The sequence below is a fragment of the Oryza glaberrima genome, chromosome 1 (genome assembly GCF_000147395.1).
Source record: "Oryza glaberrima chromosome 1, OglaRS2, whole genome shotgun sequence".
NCBI lineage: Eukaryota > Viridiplantae > Streptophyta > Magnoliopsida > Poales > Poaceae > Oryza > Oryza glaberrima.
Window position 1 is genome coordinate 39,559,048 of NC_068326.1, and position 23,653 is coordinate 39,582,700.

The 23,653-nt window shown below is 44.9% G+C and overlaps 5 protein-coding genes across 6 annotated transcripts; 2 read left to right on the plus strand and 3 right to left on the minus strand.

The window, feature by feature from the left end:
* Positions 1 to 1,071: 1,071 nt before the first annotated feature.
* LOC127770320 (GATA transcription factor 16-like) lies at positions 1,072 to 2,329 on the minus strand. Its single transcript, XM_052295989.1, has 2 exons — positions 2,006 to 2,329; positions 1,072 to 1,899 (listed from the first exon to the last, which is right to left on the minus strand). The coding sequence occupies exons 1-2, from the start codon at positions 2,132 to 2,134 to the stop codon at positions 1,600 to 1,602; spliced, it is 429 nt and encodes a 142-aa protein (XP_052151949.1). The 5' UTR covers positions 2,135 to 2,329; the 3' UTR covers positions 1,072 to 1,599.
* A 2,118-nt stretch (positions 2,330 to 4,447) lies between these two features.
* On the minus strand, positions 4,448 to 8,463 carry LOC127770175 (probable LRR receptor-like serine/threonine-protein kinase At1g67720). The gene is made up of 7 exons (XM_052295843.1): positions 7,991 to 8,463; positions 6,731 to 7,913; positions 6,580 to 6,651; positions 6,429 to 6,497; positions 6,224 to 6,295; positions 6,065 to 6,133; positions 4,448 to 5,959 (listed from the first exon to the last, which is right to left on the minus strand). Exons 1-7 carry the CDS (start codon positions 8,106 to 8,108, stop codon positions 4,612 to 4,614), a joined length of 2,931 nt encoding a protein of 976 aa, XP_052151803.1. The 5' UTR covers positions 8,109 to 8,463; the 3' UTR covers positions 4,448 to 4,611.
* Positions 8,464 to 13,298: 4,835 nt separating this feature from the next.
* LOC127770292 (tetraspanin-6-like) lies at positions 13,299 to 14,816 on the plus strand. The gene is made up of 2 exons (XM_052295956.1): positions 13,299 to 14,257; positions 14,348 to 14,816. The coding sequence occupies exons 1-2, from the start codon at positions 13,422 to 13,424 to the stop codon at positions 14,373 to 14,375; spliced, it is 864 nt and encodes a 287-aa protein (XP_052151916.1). The 5' UTR covers positions 13,299 to 13,421; the 3' UTR covers positions 14,376 to 14,816.
* A 2,389-nt stretch (positions 14,817 to 17,205) lies between these two features.
* On the plus strand, positions 17,206 to 21,583 carry LOC127770214 (dnaJ protein P58IPK homolog B). Of its 2 annotated transcripts, none has more exons than XM_052295883.1 (9): positions 17,206 to 17,325; positions 17,738 to 17,903; positions 18,178 to 18,379; positions 18,473 to 18,633; positions 18,763 to 18,856; positions 18,934 to 19,146; positions 19,635 to 19,715; positions 20,604 to 20,822; positions 21,147 to 21,583. In XM_052295883.1, exons 1-9 carry the CDS (start codon positions 17,250 to 17,252, stop codon positions 21,348 to 21,350), a joined length of 1,416 nt encoding a protein of 471 aa, XP_052151843.1. In that variant the 5' UTR covers positions 17,206 to 17,249; the 3' UTR covers positions 21,351 to 21,583. The 2 variants fall into 2 exon arrangements, with proteins under 2 accessions (XP_052151843.1, XP_052151850.1); XM_052295890.1 differs by having other exon boundaries at positions 17,741 to 17,903.
* A 574-nt stretch (positions 21,584 to 22,157) lies between these two features.
* Positions 22,158 to 23,211, minus strand: LOC127770303 (transcription factor MYB44-like). The gene is made up of 2 exons (XM_052295967.1): positions 23,079 to 23,211; positions 22,158 to 22,995 (listed from the first exon to the last, which is right to left on the minus strand). The coding sequence occupies exon 2, from the start codon at positions 22,908 to 22,910 to the stop codon at positions 22,158 to 22,160; it is 753 nt and encodes a 250-aa protein (XP_052151927.1). The 5' UTR covers positions 22,911 to 22,995; positions 23,079 to 23,211.
* Positions 23,212 to 23,653: the final 442 nt, after the last annotated feature.

The following is a 23,653-nucleotide window of genomic DNA, read 5'->3' on the forward strand; positions in this document are numbered from 1 at the left end:
AAGGATTGAATCATATCCAATCCTTTGAAATTCCTATGAATGGACAAATCCTATAGAGATTTTGGAGGAAATTTAGAGCTTCAACCTCTTGGTATCTTTCCTTTGAGTCTATCTCTCTCATCCAATTCCTACGTTTTTCCTACAGTTTAATCAAACGGTCATTCCTGTGTTTGGGGGAAGCTAGCTCGCGCGCACGCGCCGGCGACGCGCACTTCCGCGCGCGCGTAACTAACCCCTTAGTTAACGCTAATGACAGTAATTAGAAAAAAAGTGAAGATTTTTTTACTAATAGATTAAAAAAATTTCAGTTAGATTTGAAAACTTTCGACTTAAAGATTTAAATTTTTAAAGTCAAATTTTGAAAACTTTCAACTCAGATTCGAAAATTTTCAACTCGAGATTCAAAAACTTTCAAGTCCAGATTTGAAAATTTTGAAAACTTTCATCTTGAAATTTGAAAATTTTCAGCTCGAGATTTGAAAACTTTCAACTCGAGATTCAAAAACTTTCAAGTTTAGATTTGAAAATTTTGAAAACTTTCAACTTGAGATTTGAAAAATTTTAAACTCAAGATTTGAAAACTTTCAAATCCAGATTTAAAAACTTTCAACTCGAGATTTGAAAACTTTCAAGTCCAAATTTAAAAATTTTTAAGTTCAGAATTAAAAATTACTAGTAAAAATAGGAAACTATTCACTAGTGAAACTAATTATGATTTTTTCTCCTACCCATACAGCATCAAACTGCGAAAAAAAGCAAAAAAGAAAAAAAGAAAACGACGATAGAGGTTAGCGAGAAAAAAGAAAAATCGCGCACGCGTCGGTGGGCCGTGTGTGCGTGCTGCCGGCGCGCACGTATTAGGTTTCTTGTATGTGTTTTTCGTGTGTTTTGCAATTATCTGTTTTACATTTATATTCCTATCATTTTCTCAATCCTTTGATTCAAAGGGGCCTTAATCCAACTTTTGTTGGAGAAAAGAAGAGGGCCAATGACTCCTCCATCAGTCACAGTTGCTTTCTATAAGTAGAAAAGATAGTAGTAACACCTGATCACGTAGACTAGTACTTTATATACGCCAAATGAGAATACAAGTAGTAGTAATGGCGCTGGCTTTTCCCTTTGACCTCTGTGACTTGACCAACGCATCAAAGGAGGAAATACAGGCAGGCACATCATCATCTATACAGTCACAGTAACAGGCGCACAACCAACCGAGAAGTAGCAGTACCAGCACGAACAGACAGGATGGATGATTGATCAATAACCAAAGCTCAAGCTCAAGCTCCAGCTCCAGCTTTAGCTCTTTTTTTTTTTTCTTCTTCTTCTTCTCTTGTTACATTGCAGAGAAACCAAACTTGAATGTTAGGCGGTAAACTACTACTACTAGTACTAGTACAGAGACACAGACAAAGAGTCGCATTACAGACGTCGTTACAGCTTAAGGCAAGAACAACAAGAGCTACTACACCACAAGACAAGATTGATTATTAGCTAGCTTCGGTGACTGCCATAGCGCCGGGGGGAGGGAAAAAAAGAGAGGGGAAGGAATCGCTGCTTCTTCTTCCTGCCATGGCGCCAGAGGTTGATTCGGTTGGAGGTTCAGGCGTAGATGACGCCCGAGGAGAGTGCCATGAGCAGGATGGCGGCCCTCTCCTCCTCGCCAAGGCATTTCCTGCGGCGCATCCGCCGGCGCTGCTTGAGCACAGCAGCGTCCTTGCTGCGGAAGCCCACCGTGTGGAGCTCCATGGTGACCTCCTCCTCCTGTGCCTTTTCCTTCTTGGCCTTAGTCTTCTTCTGCTGCTCCGCTCCGTCGGTGGCGGTGGCGGTGGCGGCAGAGTCCAGGCCGAGCGCCGCCCGCCGCCTCTTCCGATACCGGATCCCGCATGCGTTGCACAGCGACTGGAAGAAGGGATCATGGATCGGATCTCGGATCAGATCAAAACAACATACGACTACACAGAAACCAAAAGAAGAAGAAGAAGAAGAAGAAGAATGGGATATTCACCTTGGGTCCTCCGGGTCCGCCGCGCCATAGCGGAGTCTTGGTAGTGTGGCAGTCAGCGCAAGCCTTAGAGCCGTTGCACTCGTCGGGATCCACCTTGTCCACCGGGGAGGAGGAAGAATCCATATCCATCTGCAGCTGCAGCTAGCTACCGGCGGCCGCGATCTGGGGGCGGATCGATTGATCGGGCGGAGAGCCAAGAGAAATGGATGGATATGGATCGCGAGAGGGGAGGCGGCGGGAAATGGAGAGAGCGATTTGGGGTTTAGGGTTTAGCGGGCGGGGGCGGGGGCGGGAGGGGTTGGCTTTTTGTTTAAGAGAAGAAGAGGCGGAAATGGCGGCGTCTCGGGTCAGTGGGAGTGGGAGTGGAGCGGCGGGGACGACAGGGAAGGAAGGAAACCCTAATCCATCCCTCCCCCCGCCCGCCCGCGTGCTTGTGAATTGACCCATTCGGCCCTTAGCTGGGCCTCCCTTTCCTTCTGCCTGCTACGGCCCAATAAAGGCCCATCCACCATTCACTCCGTTTCTTCATTCTAAGCCCAAAACTCTGACTACTGACCGCGCGCATATGTGTGTCTTTTTTTTTATATTAGTGTACTTAGTTAGTACTAACTTTGCTAGTCATTCAAAAGTCAACAGAGTTATACTGTACATTATTGATTGCATACTTCTCTAGTACAGTAGGAATACTACTACCAGTAGAAATCTTCTATTAACAACTTATTAAAGTAATAAATAAAAGAACCTCCACATTTGCTCTTACAGCCTAGAAATTTTCATATTAGTAAAAGAAAAAAAATAGAGTTCATATAGAAATACAATTTAGAAATAGCTGAAATTAAGAATTAAAAAATAAGGAATATTGAAAAAGAGACTAGTGTCCATGCCGGTATACAATTTAGAAATAATGGAAATTCCGAATTTAAAAATAGAAAAATTAAAATTTGGTCAGAGTCCATTTAGAAATAACTGAAATTCAGAATTAAAAAATAAAGAATATTAGAAGAAGGGTATCAAGTCCATATAGAAATACAATTAAGAAATAATAGAAATTCAGAATAAAAAAATAAGAAATATTAGAAGAAGAGTATTGTCATAATTATGGATACCACATACCCACTAAGCTCGGCAGGACCCACCATACACAAGTCTTATATGGAATCATATCTCAAATATAGAAAGAGTTTCGGATAATGAAGGACGAGTAGAGTTCTATATGAAAACGACAAGGATTACTCGTATTGTATCCATAGTTGTCTCCCTAGTTCTACTTGAACAAGAGAACATCTATGAGTATAAATATAAGACCTTCTAGGAGGAGGAGGGACAGACCGATCGACACACAAGTCAGAATAGACACCAACACACGCCGTCAAACATCGACATCAGAGATAAGCCTAGATAGACCTAATATGGTGCCTGCGGAGGCCGACAAGATGGATATAGGCCATATCTGATCTCAATGAGTTCGTACTCGAGGAGAAAGACTACCCTGTCGTCGACTACGTGTTGGTTATCTATGTCGCCAAGTCGACGACAACTAGATAGGTTATCCCAAATATTGTACTTGTGTGATTCTGATGAATATAAAGCAACATCGGCTACGACCAACAGGAGTAGGGCTATTACATATCAGATAAGGGGTCCGAACCTGTATAAACCCTTGCATACGTCTCTTTTACTTCAATCTTGCATATACCCCTGGTACCAACGGTCTCCATAACATGAAAATATCATAGTTGTGACCTCAAAAGTCGACAAATATAGAATCCATATAGGATTTTAGAATGAACTAAAATTTTGGGAAAAAAAATAAAAGTAGATTTTAGAGTCCATATAGAAATACTATTTAGAAGTAACTGAAGTTTGAAATTAAAAAACAAGAGTATTGAAAGATGAGTTTAGATTCCACGTAGAAATACAATTAGAAATAATGAAAATTCAGAGTTAGAAATAAATAATATTGGAAGAAGAGCTTAGAGTTTATATAGAAATACAATTTACAAGTAACAAAAATTCAGAATAAAAAATAAGAAATATTGGAAGACGAGTCTATAGTCCATATAGGAATATAATTTAGAAATAACTAAAATTTGATATTAAAAATAATTAATAACTATCACGTATATAAAACACAGTATGAATATTACACATTAGTATTTTGGTAAAGTTAGTACAAAATTTAAAACTTGTCATTTTAATATATTTAAATAATAAATTAAGAAAATACATATGCTTATTATATGAGATAAAATATAATGATGCTAGTTAGTATAATAAAGTAAACATAAAACTAGGAGTAAAGGCGAGTTTCTCTATCTGGATGTACGGGGCAGGTTAAAAATTAATATTTTATTTTTATCCATGGTGTTTATTCTTTCTCATCTCTCTGCATTTCATAGTTAATATATCATGTTTGAAAAACAATAATATTTGCAATGATAGCTCAATTTAAGAGAATATTTGTAGATAGAAATAAATATAATATAGCAAATGTAAGCGTGAAAAACAATACCAGCCTCCTATAAAAAGATAATACCAGCCGCGTAATTTACGCGTGATGAAGTAATTAAACAGAAAAATAGGAGTAGAGACGATCGAGCATGTCTCTATCTGGGCGTGCGGGGCAGGTTGAGGGAATCGCAGAAGCTGGAGTCGTACATGAGGTTGTCCATGACGAGGTCGTGCGACCGCACCGTCGCCGAGGAGCGCGCACCGGCTGCCCCCGCCCCTGGAGAGAAGAAGCTGGCGGCGGGCCTCTCCGACTCCGAGGACGGCATCTCCAGCGCGATGGCTTCCTGGATGTCCTTGACCACCTCGGGCATGGACGGGCGCCCCCGGGGATCGGCGTCGATGCACCGCACCGCTGTCTCGGCCACCTTCCACACCGAGTGCACGTCGCGGTAGCGGCCGCGCAGCGACGGGTCCACGATGGCCTCGATGTCGCCGCTCTCGTAGTGCGACTTGGCCCAGGGCCCGAGGCTGGCCATGGCACCGGCGCCGGGCGTGAGCAGGATGGGCGGGCGGCCGGAGATGAGCTCGAGCAGGATGATGCCGAAGCTGTAGAGGTCGCTCTTGTGGGTGAGCTGCTGGGAGACGTAGTAGTGCGGGTCCAGGTAGCCGAGGGTGCCGCGCACGTGGGTGGTGATGGTATTGGTGGTGGAGTTGGTGGCCTTGTTGGACTTGGAGAGTCCCAGGTCGGACACCTTGGCCCTCATGTGGGCGTCCAGGAGGATGTTGCTGGTCTTGATGTCCCGGTGGATGATGGCCGGCGTGCAGCCGCAGTGCAGGTACTCGATCCCCTTGGCCGCGTCCTCCGCCACCTGCAGCCGCCGGAGCCAGCTCATGCTCATCATCTGCAGCTGCTCCTTGAGGCTGCCGTTGTGCATGTACTCGTACACCAGCATGTAGCTGCTGCTGTCGCGCTCCCAGCAGTAGCCCAGGAACGCCACCAGGTTGCGGTGGTGTATCCTGGACAGAAGCGCCACCTCGTTGGCCAGCTGCTTCTTCCCTTGGATCGACTCGTTGCTGCTCGCCACCTTCACCGCGATCTCCCTCCCGTCTCCCAGCCTCCCGTAGTACACCACCCCGAACCCGCCCGACCCGATCTTCCTCGCGAACTTGCTGGTCGCCTCCTCCAGCTCCCTCACCTCGAACTCCAACGGACCCCGCGCTGCCATAGCCGCCATCATGTTGTCTATTCCTCCTCCTCCTCCTGCTGCTACTGGTGTTGCCTTCTTCTTCTGCTCCGCGGACACGACTATGCTCTTGCTCTTGCTGTTCCCACCCGCACTAGCACCTTGTAATTGTTTCCTCCCGCTAACTCTAACATTATAGGCATAGCACAGGGCAGCTGCAAGCAACAAGCCTATTCCCATCAGCGCACATATCCCAATTATCACATTCCGCTCCTCCTCCTCTTGCTTCCCCACTCGGAGATGCTTGTTCCCTGAGTACCTGCAAACATACGTACATATGCCGCGCGCATATACTGGAGTAATTAATTTCACCATTCATTTTATTTCATTATTATTATAGGCATACATCATATATATCACTCACTTGAAAACAATGGTTCTACTTAGCAGAGCCCTGGGAATGACTCCAGACAGCCTGTTGTTCTCTAGGTACCTGCATTTTATACATACCATGCCGATTCTCTTATAATTTAATTATCAGCATGCATTTTCTTAACAAATCTCTCACTTATAAAAGACTCACAGCTCGCTGAGCTTGGGCAGACCGCTTAGGTATGACGGCACACTGCCCTCCAGTTGATTGTTCTCTAAGTGTCTGCAAAAGAAAATTTCAATTCGACAATATTGTTAGTTTATCATATGGACATAAGGAGTATATACTAGTAGAAAAAGGAAAACAGAAATAAGCCTGGTGCAAGTGCGTGCAAGTGGTGAATTGAGTTACTCACATGACTGTCAGGTTTGTACAAGCACTGAGGTCCGGAATTGGGCCTGTCAGCATGTTGTTGTCAAGCCGGCTGCAAATTCGTCAGAGAAGAGAGCTCATCGATCAGCTTAATTAATGGAATTAAGAGCGAGTCAGTCGCTTGTGTTACGTACATCTCCTGTAAGCATGGGAGCGCCGCTAGCTCCGGTGGAATGGCGCCTGTCAAGTTGTTTCCTGAAAGATTTCTGCACCCGTACCGTACTACGTTACTACTCCAAGGAAGGAAACGCCCGGGAATAATTGAAAGAGTGACGACGTACGTACATGGCGATGACTCTGGATGAGGTGCATGTGAGCCAGGACCAGGGTGCGGGAACACACGGGTCGCCGCCCTCCCGCGCCCAGCTGTGCTGCTGCTGCTGGTAGCGCGCCGCCAGGGCGTCCATGGCGACGGCGTCGGGCGAGGCAGGGAGTATGGGGATATAGCTGTAGATCTCCATGGCATTGAGGATGGGGCCCCTGGCGGAGTCGTCCGTCTTGCGGAAGGCGAAGGGGAGCACGAACGGCAGCGAGATGTTGTCGTAGCCCGGCTGGTACACCCGGTACTTCCCTGGCGCGTTCTCTCCGATGTCCACCGTCGGCTTGCTCACCTCGGCCAGCCCCGGGATGTAGAGCTTGAACCTTCGCGCCGTGGCGGCCGCGTCGTCCTCGATCTCCGCCAGATACGAGCAGGCCCACCCGCTGCCCGGGAAGCCGTTGAGGTCCAGCCTGTAGGTGAGCGCGCCCAGCGTGCCCACCACCGCGGTCTGCATCACCTTCTGCGGCGGGCGCTCGCCGGAGGCCACGAAGACGGGGTTGTCGGTGGCGACGCGGATGGTGCCGGGCGCGGCGTCGACGAGGAAGTTTGGCCTGCGCGCCATGTCGGACTCCCAGACGCGGTCGTAGGGGTCGTCGGGGTAGCGGACGGGGTCGGCGGTGGGGGCGCCGAAGTTGATGCGGGCGGCGAGGGAGAGGAAGAAGGCGGCCTCGAAGGCGGTGTGGTAGAGGGAGGCGTTGAGAGGGCGGAGCTCGAGGGTGGAGATGAAGGGGTGGCCGGTGGTGGCGTTGGCGAGGCAGACGGAGAGGGAGGGCCCGGACTGAGCCAGCGCCACCATCTCCCTCGTCACCACCTTGGACTCGTCGTAGATGACGATGGTGGACCACCGCGAGGCGCCCACGTACAGGTCGAACTCCGGGAACACCCTGCTGCCGTCGAAGTTGCCGTACAGGAAGCTCGCACGCACCAGGTACCTCGTCCTGGCCTTCACGCTCACCCTGTAGCAGTACTTGCGCCCGTCCGCTGGGAAATACCGCACCGTCCTGTAAGGCCGCCGCCCCTGCCCCGACATGGACGAGATGCTCGCCGTCGCGCCTGCGCCCCCGCCCACGTACGCCTCGTCGCCCGTCCACTCCAGCCCGACCTCGTCGGTGTAGTTGCCGGAGCCCCCGCAGTCGATGCTCTGGAACCCTGCCCACGCATTACGTACCATCTCACTCACTGACCCACAACTCCATAAAATAAAATATAGAGATTATTAGACTCACCAGGTATCTGGGCGACGGAGACGGAGGAGAACAAGACGACGGCGACGGCGAAGAAGAAGAAGAAGAAGAAGAGGAGCCGCCGCGCGCGCAGGAGGCAGCAGCAGAGAGGAGCCATCATCTTAATTACCTAGAGTAGCTCCTTCTAGCCAGGCACCAACACCCAAATTAGCTAATGCTATAACTTAAGGGCACTGATAGAGAACTTTGGCTGGGAAATACTACTCCAGTGAACAAGTACTGTATCAATCAGATTAAATGCGAGTGTGATAGTGCTATTGGAGTCCAATGGAGTAGAGTAGTACAGTGTACTAGTACAATGCAAGCTGTGAGCTGCAGCCTGCAGGGGAGAGGGAAAGAGATCATGCATCAGGAGAAAGCAAAGCAGTGGGATGCGAGTGCGATTAAAGCAGAGTGAGATCCCATCCCATCAAGTTCCAAACTAAATTAAATAACCAACCGTAAAGCTAACCCACCTCCAGTAGTATTTCATTCTCAAGTGTGTGCAAGGTACAAGGTACTAGTGATACATTATGTGTTACTGCTCCTGCGGTTGATGATAGGATCTCTCATTCGCTTCCCTTACTGTCACGCTTGCCTCTGCAGCGTACTCCAGTATGGACTACTACTAGAACGCTGCAGTAGCAACCAGTAGCACAATACTCGTACTATGGCAAACCAAAGCCTGCACCGGCACCGCCCTGAGAGCAAGGCTAAGGCTAATAGTATAGCCAGTTGCTGACTAATAGCCATTTGCTAAAGCCAGCTACTAGTACAATAGATTGTCTGTTGGCTGGCTACACCTCATAATCAAATAGTAAATTATATCATGCACATATCAATGTGTGTGATCAAGAGTGAATTGCATCTTTGTAGCCAGTTGTGACAATAGCATATTCACATACCATATCAACCAAAATCTCTATAGTATAACAATTACAAGACAGTATTACTATATAACAATAACTCAAATACCATAGATTAATCGATAATATCATGCCAGTCCGAACACAAGTCTTAACAAAAGGACATGGTAATGAAAGATATCTGTAGTTCCAAAGAACTGACAAGGTAATAGAGGATAAAGCAAAATAAACATAACGGTTTACAGATCCAAAAGTCACATCAACAATAGGGCATTAAGCAAAAGTACATATAAATATGCTGTCCAACAAGTGAGAATGATTTATTCATCGAAGATAGACTGATTTCTTCATCGAAGATAGACCCTTGATAGCAGGATCATTGCATCATATTACCATTGCCTGAGCTATCATCAACCTAATGGGAGAAGAAAAACACATATAATATCCTGAGTAGTTTGTCACTTGATGAATAAATGAAACAATGAAATCTCTTTTCAGTGAAACCTCACTAAAAGGAGTAATCAGTACATGCATTTTTCTGCAGTTGGTATATCTTACAAAGAAATAGTTGCACTGCCATAAAAATTGAGAATTTCATTGACCATTTCGTAACAGTGTGCAGTATGCCCAGATGCATAACAAGTAAATTAAAAGTGAGTTTAGCAGGTAAAAGCAATAACAAAACACCATGCTACTGCATCATAAGAAAGAAAAGAGAAATACTGAACTGTGGCTATTAGTAGTCTGAACTAGGAGTACATTTAGTTCAAGTAAATCATCACAAGAATGTGTCTGTAAGTAATCTGGCCAAGTACTAAATTTAGTTCATATAAGCTACCTTTGAGAAGTGAAGCTCCATGATTTGGACATACTGAGCAGAGCATGTTCCTGAAATAAATTAGACACAAGGGTTAATTGATATAATCTACACACGGCAAAGAAAAGGCAAAGAAACCACATGCTTATTACCCTACCATGTTTATGCCTGTTGCCTATGTCCAAACCGACACCAAATATGCTCAATTAAATCAGTTATCAGTTGGGTATGCACAGAACGAGCACGAATAGTAGATTTTCTACGTAGCACATCAGTAAAACATGGATTATCACCAGAAGTTACTTCAGGAGGCAGGACTATTGATGTCCTAGGAATTCTATTGAGGTCAATGTCACATATCGCATCCTCTCTCTCATCTTCAACAATCATATTGTGGAGAATCACACAAGCTAGCATGATTTTCCCAACACTCTTCCGTTTCCACTTCTTCACTGGACAGCGCACAATGTTGAAACGGGCTTGCAACACTCCAAAAGCCCGCTCCACATCTTTTCTTGCCCCTTCTTGACGTTCAGCAAACAATTTATGCTTCTCTGTTTGTGGAAGTGATATAGATTTCATGAAGCTAGCCCAATCTGGGTATATACCATCAGCAAGGTAATACCCATTGTTATACTCATTCCCGTTAACAGAAAAATGAACCCGAGGAGCCTCCCCTCTAACTTGTTCAAGGAATAGAGGGGACTGATTCAGCACGTTGATGTCGTTGTTAGAACCAGCGACACCAAAGAAAGCGTGCCAAATCCAAAGGTCATGTGAAGCAACCGCTTCAAGGATAATTGTTGGGACTTTGTAGTCACCACGGGTGAATTGGCCCCTCCAAGCTCTAGGACAACTCTCCCACCTCCAGTGCATGCAATCTATACTCCCTAGCATACCTGGAAAGCCACGAGACTCGTTAACCTGTAGTATATGCTCTATATCCTCACTTGTGGGTAGTCGCAAATATATCCTCACTTTAGGGTTTAGGGTTATTGTGGGGAGAGATTGATTTACAGCAAGGGACTAAAAATAATTTTAGATAAAGATCCCAGCTCAGGATATGGTATAGGCATTTTTTTAGTAATGCAGATTAAGTAATAAAACTCACATGCTATGTTTTATGTAAAAAAATGCTACTACAGCCAATGTCATCTGATTCTCATTTTAATCGACATCACGTATACTAACATTCATGAAAAAAATTGTAAAATTTTAACATGGTCCTTAACATAGATCGCAAAAATATCTTTTCAAATTCATTTAACGCACGAACACAATAGTAACAGGCATATAAAATCTGAAATATTAGACAGAACTATGACAAATTCGCAACTAACTTACCATTCTTCAAAATCGTGTTGCAACTCGATGTTGGTCTTGGCAGCCATAGGGAGAGGACATACAGATGAACTCCGCATGGCTTGCGATGGTGGAGAAGCAAACCAAGCTGGCGGTGGGGTGGCGAACCAAGGACCTCCATAAAGATATGGCACTGCCGACGGAGTAGGAACACCAGGAGGATAAGAAGAGCTGGTATGTGGAGGTAGCGCAACCTCCCTCTTCCTCCGGTGAGACATGGCTGTTGGTGGAGAGGAACTAGCATTTTCCGTACAAATCTGTGGCGTGCGGGCGGGAGAGATTAGCGAGGGGGAAGAGGGAAGGCGGATAGTGGGAGGCGGAGACAGTAAATCTTACCGGATTTTTGGGGCCGGCAAAATAGTAGATGGGGATTTTTTTTCGGTGGATTTGTGTCGGGAGGGGAAGAGAGCTTCGCGCGCGAGAGGGGAAGAGATGGCGCGCGTGGGAGGGAAAGAAATGGCGCGCGGCGCGGGAGATCGAGCGCCATCACCCGGGATCGCGCGGGAGATCGAGCGCGATCGCCCGGGATCGCGCGGGAAGGGCGGAGATCGGGCGGGCGTTGGGTGGAGGGGAAAGGGGATCTCGATTGGCTACAGTGGGGAAGGGATCAGCTGCGGTGAGTGGGGTCCACAAATCGTGTTTTTTATCGCCCAGGTAGGCTGCAAGCAAGCGATAGCGCGTGGGAAAGAGAGCTATCGCCGGGCGATAGATTTGTCGCTCGCTCGCTTCTCTCTCATCGTTTCTCTCCCCTCCACATAGGAATATGATGATGTGGCACATTTTTGGAGCCCGCCTAGTCAGCTTATTGTACCCGCACATTGATGGCCGGTATATGTAAATTTAACAAAGAAACAAAAGATGTCCTGCCCTACATTACATTGGCCTGGAATAAAGACAGCTAGCCCAAAAGGTAGTGTGTGTGTGAGAGAGAGATATCCTACAGTCCATACCGCAAAAGTTGGACTCCAACAAGCTTTGTTGGCCAGCTACCTTTTCATGCATGGCCATTCTTTCTTGCATTCTCATTAGCTTTTACACTGTCAATCCCATCTCCATGAGGCCACAAGTCCATAAATCATCCAAGAAGCTATCTATTAATATGTTTTTGAATTCTCATTAAATTTTTGTGTCGATCAACTGTTAATGATGTAACAAAAACCGTTAATGATACAAGAGAATTTAGACGTGTTTTTCTACAATTTAGACTTGTATATGTCGAATTTGAACTTAGCTTAAATCCATATGTCCATAGAGCAATATATCACATATATTAATTCATTTTGCTATTTTTTTTTTAAAAAAATATCATAGCTATTTGAATGACCTGCGAGCAGGCTTGGAAATTTCGGACTGAAATTTCTGAGATTTCGGTCATTTCGGACCCCTCTGATACGATATTATTTTGGCCGAAATATTTCAATTTTTTTTATTTTTTTCATGAATTTTGGTAATATTTGTCCTAATTCAACTAAAATTTATTCAAAATTTCGGTATTTCGGTGACGTCCGATCAAATCGGCTAAACCGAAAAGTTTAACCCTGCTTGCGAGAAATGAGAAAACATAAAAAAGGGAACTATTCTAAACTCTCAAGGGGATGTTCCATCATTATTTGCATGCCACTTAAATAGTTAAAAAAATAAGAAGATGTATTAACATGTGATATATCACTCCACAAACATGCAACTTAAAATTCACTTTACATGTCACACCGAAAAAACAATATGCCTGTGAATATGCGTTAACTAATTGTAGTTTAATTTAATTTTTTATTGCGACATGTAGAAGTTGAATTTAAGATGCATATTTGTGGAGTGATATATCAGATGCTAATACATCTTCTCAAAAAGAATTATTTTTTTTGTTAACTCTTTGAGTGTCATGTAAGCAACGAGAGGATATCTCTCGACTATTCGAGAGTTTATAATCCACTTCACTTCAAAAAAGAATCTCACTTTTCATGTCTCGGTAGATCTTGCAGGTTATATATGCTTGTTCTTAGTTAAACCATATCGAATATACGAGATAGATAGATCTCAGTAGTAGTGAAGAGCAGGCGCGCGCAAAAAACAGATTTGAAATAGTTTACTCCAGTAGAAGAAAAAAAAAGAGGTTTGGGGATGCGCAAAAGTTAAGTAGAGACGGTTCCAGATCATCGTTAAGTAAAGCAAAGTAGATAAAGAAAGTAAAAAAGCAAAAGCAAATTAAAGCAGAGCGCTATAGTAGGTTGCAGAGGCGCAAGTAGCTAGGTAGGTCGATGTCGATATATGGAGGCCGGAGCACACAAGAAGAGGAGGCTGGATCAGATGGGAGCTATATATGTTAATTATATTATAGCTAGCTGAATTTGCAAGCACGTACTACATTGTTAGATTTGATCGATCGGTGAGCATGTATAGCCGGCGGGCAGCGGCGGGAGGAGAGCAGCAGCACCTGAGCAACAGGGTGGTGGGATTGGTGAACCTGGTGACGCTTGTGGCGTCCGTCCCCATCATCGGCGCGGGGCTCTGGCTGCAGGCTCACGGCGGGTCATCGCCGTGCGGGTCCGCGCTGCAGGCGCCGCTGCTGGCCATCGGGTTCGTGACCCTCCTCGTCTCGCTGGCTGGCTTCCTAGGCGCCTGCTACCACGTCCCCTCGGCGCTGTGGCTGTACCTCGCCGCCATGCTGCTCCTCGTGCTGGCCCTGCTCGGGATCACCGTCTTCGGGCTGGCCGTCACCGCGGGAGGGGGCGGCACGCAGGTGGCCGGCAGGCCCTACCGTGAGTTCCGCCTCGCCGACTACTCGTCGTGGCTGCAGCGCCACGTGCGGGCGGAGCGGTACTGGAGGCCGGCGCTGGCCTGCGTGCTGGCTGCCAGGGCCTGCGACACCCTCGCCGCCTGGACGCCCCTCGACTACCTCCGCAATGACCTCACGCCCGTGCAGTCCGGTTGCTGCAAGCCGCCCACCGCGTGCACCTACTATGACGATGCCCAGCAGCAGCAGCAGCAGCCCGACTGCTACCGGTGGAGCAACGCCCCCGGCGTGCTGTGCTACGGGTGCGACTCGTGCAAGGCCGGCGTGCTGGAGCAGCTGCGTCGCCACTGGCACAACGTCACCATCCTCAACGTCGTCCTCCTCCTGCTTCTCATCCTCTTCTACTCCTGCGCCTGCTGCGCCTTCCGTAACACTGCCACTGCCACATCCTCCAAGACGATCTTCCATCTCCATCCGCGCTGGGAGTACCGCTGGTATCTACTTTATCTTTGCGCGCGAGAGAGTGAGCAATCATCCATCTCAGCTAGCTTGTAATGTAATTGATCTGGTGCGTACGTGTGCAGGTCAAGGTGGTGGCATGGACGAAGATAGCTAGCTGCACTGGTGAAACCAAATTAAGTTTACCTCCTTTGCCTTCAGCAGGATACTTACATAATTTAGGCACACGCACCGTACCGCTGCTGTAATTAGTTCTCAACGTTTCTCAGGTTTTTTTTTACCTAATTAGTTCTCAGTGTCTCAGTTTGTTCATGTGGATATACATTTACTTATTTTGTTGAGAGAAAGACATGCATGCATCCATCTCAACATTTATGCATTTTAGTATATCAATTGCATGCTTATGTCTTCTCAGTTCTGTTGTTGCTCCATTCCTCTCTCTAATATTATCTCCTTTTTTTCCTTTTCGTTTTTTTCACATTTTGTTATGGGATGGTATGGTGGTGAAAAAGGTTGAAAAAGAAAAAGGCATGTGGATTCCCTACGCACATGCATGAGCTTTCCGACACACATGTTGTCGGCGTGCCATACGTGTTCACACGGTGATACATACATTTCGCGCATTAGACCTCCCCCAATTTTGGGGCATTTCAACAAATAAGACACCATATATTATTTGGATTTATGATTGGAAGTGTAAATTGAGTCGTTCTTCCGTCTGGGAGAGGCAGGCGGCATGTGGAGCCGACAATGGGAGGTCACCGCTCGGTCGATGGGCGCCGTTGACGAAGGTAAGTAGCAAGTGTCTTGGAGGATGACTCGGCAAATGGAAAAGGGTGCTCATTAAACACCACATAGCAGGAGATAATAACTTGATTAGAAATATGATCCAGACACCGATATCATTTATGGTATGTGGGATAGCCAAGAGAAACGAACAAGGTGGAGCAGGGGAGAGAGTTTGTGTGGGACAACAGCCGAGAGGTTTGGATAGCATTTACAGTCGAAGACACGAAGATGGTTTAGGATGGGTGGATGCCATTAAACGCAAAGTACGATGTGTGGAACTCTTAGAGTTTTGGTGGGGGTGGCGGTTGATAAAATATACGGCGGTATGAAGGGCCTCAACCCAAGAAGATGAGGGGAGACTTGCCTGGAAGAGTAGGGAGCGCACGATGTTATATATTAACCAAACGACCCATGCTCTCAATGTTGTCATTCTGAGGAGAAATTGGGGGTAGGACACGCGCAACGCAACTCCCTCCGTGAGGAAGAAGGTGCGGGAGGTGGTGTTATCTAACTCGTCACCATTTGTCGTACTGCATACTGTGGATAGTTTTAGAAAACCAAGTCTTGACATAAGCAAATATGTTAGATAAAGTGTGAAAAGTGTCAAACTTAAAACGAAGAGGAAACATCCACGGATAGTGAGAGTAGTCTCAAGTATAACCAAGTAGTATTTATATTCGGAATCACTAGGCACAGGAGAAGTCCACAAAACATATATAGTGAATTAAATCAAAATTGGAGGTAGCTCTAGTGAAACCGGTGTGAGGCAAAGAGGTGGCGTCGACTGCCTCTGTGAGGGTAGGGGGGGTCGGCCATGACAGGTGATAGAGAGAGATGGCGGCAACATACAATGCGAGTTAGGGTTTGGAGCGGAAGCGGAAAACATCTAATACCATAAAAGACTAACTGAGTCAACACGATAATTGTTTTAATCACAACCATGAGTACATAGGCATGTACATCCTTATTTACAATCGACCTGTAGAAACAAAATCGAGAATCAAATAAAACCGGTAATAGATAAGATTATAAAACCATATCTCTAATCATGATCTATTCATTTATATACGTATTTCTTTCTGAGGTGTTGGATTCTTTTAGACCGGTATAGGTTGGATTTGAACCAAGATTGAGGAATAATTACATGAAAAATTATTAATATCAAAGTATGTCATGTAGGGGAATATCAAAGCATGTTTTAGTTTGATATACTCCCTCCATCTACTTTTGATAGTCATATTTCTAAATCTGAAAAATTTATTTTTGATAGGCATATTTCAATCCAACAACCTATCATCTTAATGATTTTCTCGGATTTAATGCATGACTCTCCATTTTTCCACACAAGATTGGTTACATGGGCATCGAGAAATATAAATATTAATGAATCGCTTGTTTACGAGGAATTACTAGTAGCATGTTTAAATTGATGATAAGTAGAATTACTTATCCTTGGTCTGTATGCTAAGATGAAATATGACTATCAAAAGTAGATAGAGGGAGTATTAGGAAAATGCGCATTTGGTCTAACAAAATTACTATTATTAAAGCAGGTACAATAGCAGACTATTAGCCAGCTACAAATATATTTTAATGAGATAAAAGATGAGAGAGAAGAGCAACGGGCTATAGATCCGTAGCCAGTTGCAGTACGGACTCCAAGACGTAATGTGTGTATGACAGGTGGGACCATATACTAATAGTATAGTAAGCAATTATTGTATGAATTGGCTATTAGGGGTGTGTTTGAGGAGAAGGAGATTGGGGAGATTGGGAAGATACGTAAAACGAGGTGAGCCATTAGCGCATGATTAATTGAGTATTAAATATTTTAAATTTCAAAAAATGGATTAATATGACTTTTAAAGCAACTTTCCTATAGAAAATTTTTGCAAAAAACGCACCGTTTAGTAGTTTCGGAAGCATGCGCGCGGAAAACGATGTGCTTTCTCACCCTATATCACACAAACGAACGCAACCTAGATTGACAATAGGTGAATTGGAGCAAGTAGTGGGCTATACTATTATCGGCATGTTGTGAGGAAAGGCTTATTTTCGTGAATCCCGTGTTTATTCAGGGGGTAACGTAGAGCAAAACAGACGCCACGCGTCATGTGGTGATTGGTCCTGGTTACGTGTCCCGTTTCCGTCCCAGTTAACTTGTGTACGCGAATGAATGAGAAAATTTGAGTCTAATTTAGCAGGCAGAACTAAGAGAGCACGGCGGCGGCGGCGGCGATGGCGCGGTGGCCGTGGAGGTGGAGGGTGCTGCTGCCGCTGCTTCTCCTTCACTCCTCCCCCGTCTTCGCGCAAGGTACTGCGACCCCCGCCTTCTCTCTCTCTCTCTCTCTTTCTTGCGCGGCGGCGCTTCCTCTTGGCCCCGCCACCCCAGCCCCAAATGGCAAATACTGCAAGTGAATCATCCATCATACAGATAAGATGAACGCGAGACTCGTCATCTCATTCCACCACAGCAGTGTTCTGCATCCATCTGCGATACCATTGGATCGTTTCTAACACAAGATATTTGGATCTTAGAGCCACCCTTGGAACCTAAATTTAACGGGACCACTCCATCCTAAATTTGCTATTTAACATATTGATTTCATGGATCAGCAATGTCCTAAGTTTCTTTTCACTCCAATTAGCACTACGTCTACACAAAATGGATGTTTCCTTTATGCCTCCTGGTAGACTAAGTATCCTTTTTCCCCTCATTTTTTCAGAAGGCCAGGATAATGATCCCTCTACTTTGTTCAAACGAGCCTCAGAAATGATGAACCTAAGGAAATATGATGGATCACTTGGTCTGCTAAATGCTGTGTTGGAGGTTGACCCAAATCACTCAGAAGCTTACAGGCAGCGTGCATCTGTGCTTCGTCACAAGTGCAGGTAAAAAATTTGTGTGTCCGTTACTTTAGTTTATAATCCATTCATGTTTGATTCACATATTTTCCTCAGTTCAAAGTTACTTACCAGAAAAATAATTACTTGCCACCGCCAGAAAGCTAAACTCCCATTTTCTCTTGCCCCAAAAATGTCTAAAGACTTGTACCATTAAAGAACCGTTAAGCTAATATGCCTACTTATAACATTGTCAGTTTTACACGTATGTGTCACCTTTCCGTATCCCTTACTTGTTTCAATGTGTTTTTCTGAAGTCTAGGTACAAGGAAGCGGAGGGTGACTATAGCAAATACCTGGAGCTAAAACCTGGGAGTTCTTCTGTGGAAAAGGAATTATCTCAACTGCTTCAGGCTCAAAATGCATTAGAGTCTGCTTATGGCCAATTTGAATCTCATGACTTCTCAAAAGTCCTGGAGTACATCAACAAAATTGTGCTTGTTTTTTCTCCAGACTGCTTAAAGGTATATTTCAGAGGATAGTAGGAATCATGGACAGCTAAATATTTCATCTAATTTTGTCTCAGTAAGCTGCAGTACTAAAGATTGATTTTTCAGGCGAAGCTTCTCAAGGCTAAAGCATTGCTAGCACTTGAAGACTACTCAAGTGTTATCTCAGAAACAGGATTTATTCTGAAGGAAGATGAAGATAACCTGGACGCCTTGTTGCTTCGTGGCCGAGCATATTACTACCTCGCTGATCATGATGTTGCATCCAGGTAAAGCGTATCTGGTATTTTAGGTTTGGACAAGTGCATGCTTGTTTGTGCCTGCACACACAAATGCAGTACTAGATAAATGTGCTAGCTTTAAATATTTGTACAGTGATGACAATATTAATTGTTTAGGCACTACCAGAAAGGCCTTCGTCTAGACCCTGAACATTCAGAACTGAAGAAAGCATATTTTGGGTTGAAAAATCTTCTGAAGAAGACTAAGAGTGTGAGTATGATTTCTTTGTATCAACAAATTAGGGGCTTACTGCATCATAGTAATAGGATCAAACGGTGTGCATGCAGGCTGAAGATAATGCTGCCAAGGGTAAGCTACGTGTGTCTGCTGAGGACTACAAGGCAGCCCTAGCAATGGATCCAGATCATACTTCTTACAATGTACATCTTTATCTTGGGCTATGTAAGGTTCTGGTTAAACTCGGAAGAGGCAAGGAGGCTATCAGTAGCTGTACAGAAGCACTCAACATAGATGGAGAACTTGTTGATGCATTAACACAGGTTACATTACTTGCTTGGCATGTACAGAAATACACATTTTTCTAATTTAGAGTTCGTATTATTCGATGTTGAAATTTCCGTGAAAAAAAGAAGGGAATTTCAGTCTGATTGCCCTGCCATTAATGTTGAATCTTGGACTCCTTCCGCACACTGATGCCATATTATTGAGCAAGTTGTGAGCATGCAGACATGCAGTCGCATTAGCCTGTCCTGCTAATTCTGTATTTTAAACCACAAGACTTGGGAAAGCTGCAACTGTTATTCAGAAACCACAAAAAATGTAATTCAGTATGCACAATCAATGTGTTCTGATTTTGTGAGTGAATAAGTGATGCAAAAAAAAAAAAGTAATGTATATTTGTTTGGTAGTGTTGCACCAGGAAACTAAGTTATGCACCAGACAATGCAATTGAATTAGTTGTTATAGCCAGATCTCACTAGTCTGTTACTTCATCTGCTTGTTGTATGTTACCTTCTACTGGTTGCAGAGAGGTGAAGCTAAGCTTCTTACAGAAGACTGGGAAGGAGCGGTTCAGGATCTAAAAGAAGCTTCCCAGAAATCTCCCCAGGCAAGTTTTATGTGGACCTATCTCTTTTTTCCCCTACCCTCCTAGGCAAATGTTAGGGATAAGTGTGCTCATATATCAGCATATCTTCTTTTTTGTCGTTTGAAAACATTCATATTGCTATTTGAGTTCCCATCAAATAATCTGCTTATGTGGCTACGCGGTGTGTTGATCTCATTTTCTTTTAGATTTGGGAACACAATATTTTTAGTGTAATTGTGCTGCAATCAAATTATCATGAAACATAGTTCCAAATGGATGAAACATCTAGTTTTAGTCGATTGGATAGACAATATGCGAAAACAATTACTTGTTTTTTACGGTAGTCATCTGATGATACTTTTACTCCCCGTGATGTATTTCTATTTGCTGCCCTTCTGCCAGCAATCTTTGTTATCCGGTTTTTGCAGCGTGGGATCGTAGGTTGCATATATTTCTCTAGCACCTATGCATGCAATGGATGAGTTGATAAAACTAGATTTGCACATTACTATTGTTAGTACTACTAATAATAAAGTGGGGCACCGAAGAGGAACTTTATGCCAATGTATTTATGAATAAGCAACAGGATCTCATCAAGATCTTAAACTAGCGGAAAAGGTGAGGGCGGTCAGAGTATCGAACATGTGTGAGCCCCGCTTGACGGCTGCCCCTTCTAGCACAGTTCTCAAATAATATTGATAGTTACACAAATTGCTTCTCAGCTATATTACAAATAGGAAGTTAACTTGTTGCTTCCATGTTTCTTTAACATCAGGAATTGAATCCAAAGGTCATGTGCTTTTAATGGAATGCTTTATTAGATTTATCTATCTAGCAGACTTGGTCTCTGCCCCTTTTCTGTATTTTTTTGGTACAAATGTAACAATGGTTTGCACTGTTCATGCTCAGGACATGGGAATCCGAGAAGCACTAATGAGAGCTGAAAAGCAGCTTAAGTTAAGCAAAAGAAAAGATTGGTATAAGATCCTTGGCATTTCAAAGACGGCATCAGCTGCAGATATTAAGCGTGCCTACAAGAAGTTGGCACTGCAGTGGCATCCAGATAAAAATGTAGATAACCGAGAAGAAGCAGAAAACATGTTTCGAGAAATTGCTGCAGCTTATGAGGTATGAATAAACAAAATTGAACCGTACTAAGTATTTAATGTTCTATGAGATGACATTTTCTATTAATATGGTTAATTTAAAATACTCTCATGCATTCCAAGTTTCTAGCCCTGGTGTTGTACTATGAATAAGAACTAGCTAAAGTGCATTTCATCCACAAAATATATCATGCTAGACACCGCGTGTGTCCGAGAGAAAAAAGTGTCCCAATAACATAAATTCTGGTCACCCATATTTAGCGATAGGCATGTTTGTTTTGAATCAGATCGACATGCTGCAGATGCCACGCGTGTCTTTTAACAATGCGCAATCGGCAATTTGCAGGTTCTTGGGGACGAAGATAAACGTGTAAGATACGACCGAGGAGAGGATCTTGATGAGATGAATATGGGAGGAGGAGGTGGTGGTTTCAATCCTTTTGGGGGAGGTGGTCAGCAATACACATTCCATTACGATGGTGGATTCCATGGAGGAGGAGGATTCCCCGGGGGCGGCTTTCCTGGAGGATTTCAGTTCAACTTTGGATAGAAAGTTACTGTCTGTGGAGTTGGAGTTTGTATGTTTGTTTGTTTTAGGAACGCTGATAAGCTTAACAACAGGTATTGATTGTAGGCAGTCAGGCCGACCGACCGATCGATCAAGATGAGAATCGTATACAAGTGTTGTTTAAGCACCATCAAATATTTTCCTTAAGTTGTATCCTTCCTTGGGATTTTCTGACGCATATGATCCAATCGAAATAAACTGAGCCTTACTGTGGAGCTAGCTGTTTCACTTTCACTAGCCAAGGATTTGCGCCGAAACCATAAAAACCGAAGGTCCATTCATGTATTGTGATCGGAGTCGGCACGCAACAGAAAAACTAACCCAAAAAAAAAACTTAGATCCTCTGAAGAAACATACTGAACCACTCGCTGGACCGTCTAGCCATCAGTCAACCATGAGCGTCATGTCTAACAATCTCCATGTTAACTGTAACATCTGGCTAGCTAACTTTCTCTGTTTTATATTGTATAAGAAGCTTTCTAAAGTCAAAACATTTTTTTAAACTTAGATCAAATCTATATAGAAAACATAATAACATTTTAACATAAAACAAATATAATATCAAATTATATTTAATAAAATTAATTAGGTGTTTTAAATGTTGCTAAGCTTTTCTATAAAAAATATTAAACTTAAGAAAAATTGACTTAAAAAAAGTCAAAATGTCGTATGATATGAAAGGGAGAGAGGAGGTTTAAAGTGATATGGAAGTCAAGCATGCAACTCCTCCTGAGAAATTTTTATTTGATGATCGATCGATGTTTGAACAAAGTCTGAAAATGAATGCTCCTAATTTGGGGGCCTACGGCTGCAGGAGGCCAGGGCCATGAGGGAGTAGGCGAGCTGCGCAGTATGGCGCTGCACCTCTTCCCTCACCATCTGTCGCATCACCTGCAACATGACACGCGATGCCGATGATGATCTGCTGCTGCCGTCTTGGATCTCAGAAGCAGCTGCCAGTGCCCTGGGCGGCGGCGGCGCCACCTCAACCTCAGCAGCAGCAGCAGCGGCGCCGGGCAGGGAAAGGCTAAGGCTCAGGGTCAGCGACGGTAGTGTCTCCTGGGCCTGGGCCTGGATGATGGCGGGCGGCGTGACCGGCCGATCTGCAGGCTCGTCGTCGTCGTTGAGCACGACGATGCAGTCAGGTGGAATATTAATTGGATCGGGCAGCAGATCAGGGTCCTTGGATTTGAATTTGGCTTGGCGGCGGAGGCACCTCCGGAGGTTGGAGTTCCAGTGGTTCTTGACGGAGTTGTCGGTGCGGCCGGGGAGGAGGCGGGCGATGGTGGCCCACTTGTTCCCGTGGCGGGCATGGGCGGCGGCGAGGAGGGCATCCTCTTGCGGGGTGAAGGGGCGGTGCTGCACGGCCGGGCTCAGCTGGTTGCACCACCGCAGCCGGCACGACTTGCCGGAGCGCCCCGGGATGGCGCCGCTGATGATGCTCCACCGGTGGGGGCCATGCTGCGCCACCAGCCTCGTCAGCAGCGCGTCCTCTTCCGCCCTCCACGACCCCTTCTTCCTTGTCTTGCTACACATCCCCATTTACCTTCACTTCAATTCCCTAGCTAGCTCCCCTCGCTCGTCGACAATGCAAGCGCGCTATATATCGCAATTCATCACCTACTGCCTGCAACGTCCGGGCAAAATTAAAGCAAGCAAAAGTAATAAGTCCATTAGCAAGTAATTAAAGTATGACGCACGTATGCATACGTGTATGGGCGTCTGGACGATGCGTAGGTGCGGCCATGTCGCCTAGCTAGCTAGCTAACTCGTATATCGCACGCATGCATGCATGCACCGATCGATCGATGCTGTCTTGTTCCTACCAAAACGTACACTACGCTTACTCGATCGATCACGTAGTATTCGTTGATTCTTTCTTGGTCGCTCGATCGTTTTGGGTTAATTGCAAATTGAGATTATATTGGTCCTAGCTAGCGAGACAGATAACGACTACACGTCGATCGTACGCAGGTGCGACGCCACAGGGATACTGAAAAAGGAAAAAGTACGTACTATTGGATGCATGCGCTTCAAAGGGAGATAGAGATAGCTACGTCGAGGTGGCGAGCTAGATTACAAGAACACGGACGGACGATCGATGTGCCACTCCCGTTTGTGAGAAAAGCTAATTTAACCAGCAGGGGAAAACGGCATGCATGCACATCGACCATGCATGCCTAAATTACAAACAGTACCAGAGGTAATATATAATTTTCTTTCATTCTTTAATTTATACCAGCTTAATTGCCGATCGAATTCACCACCGGGAAGTTATTTGTCAA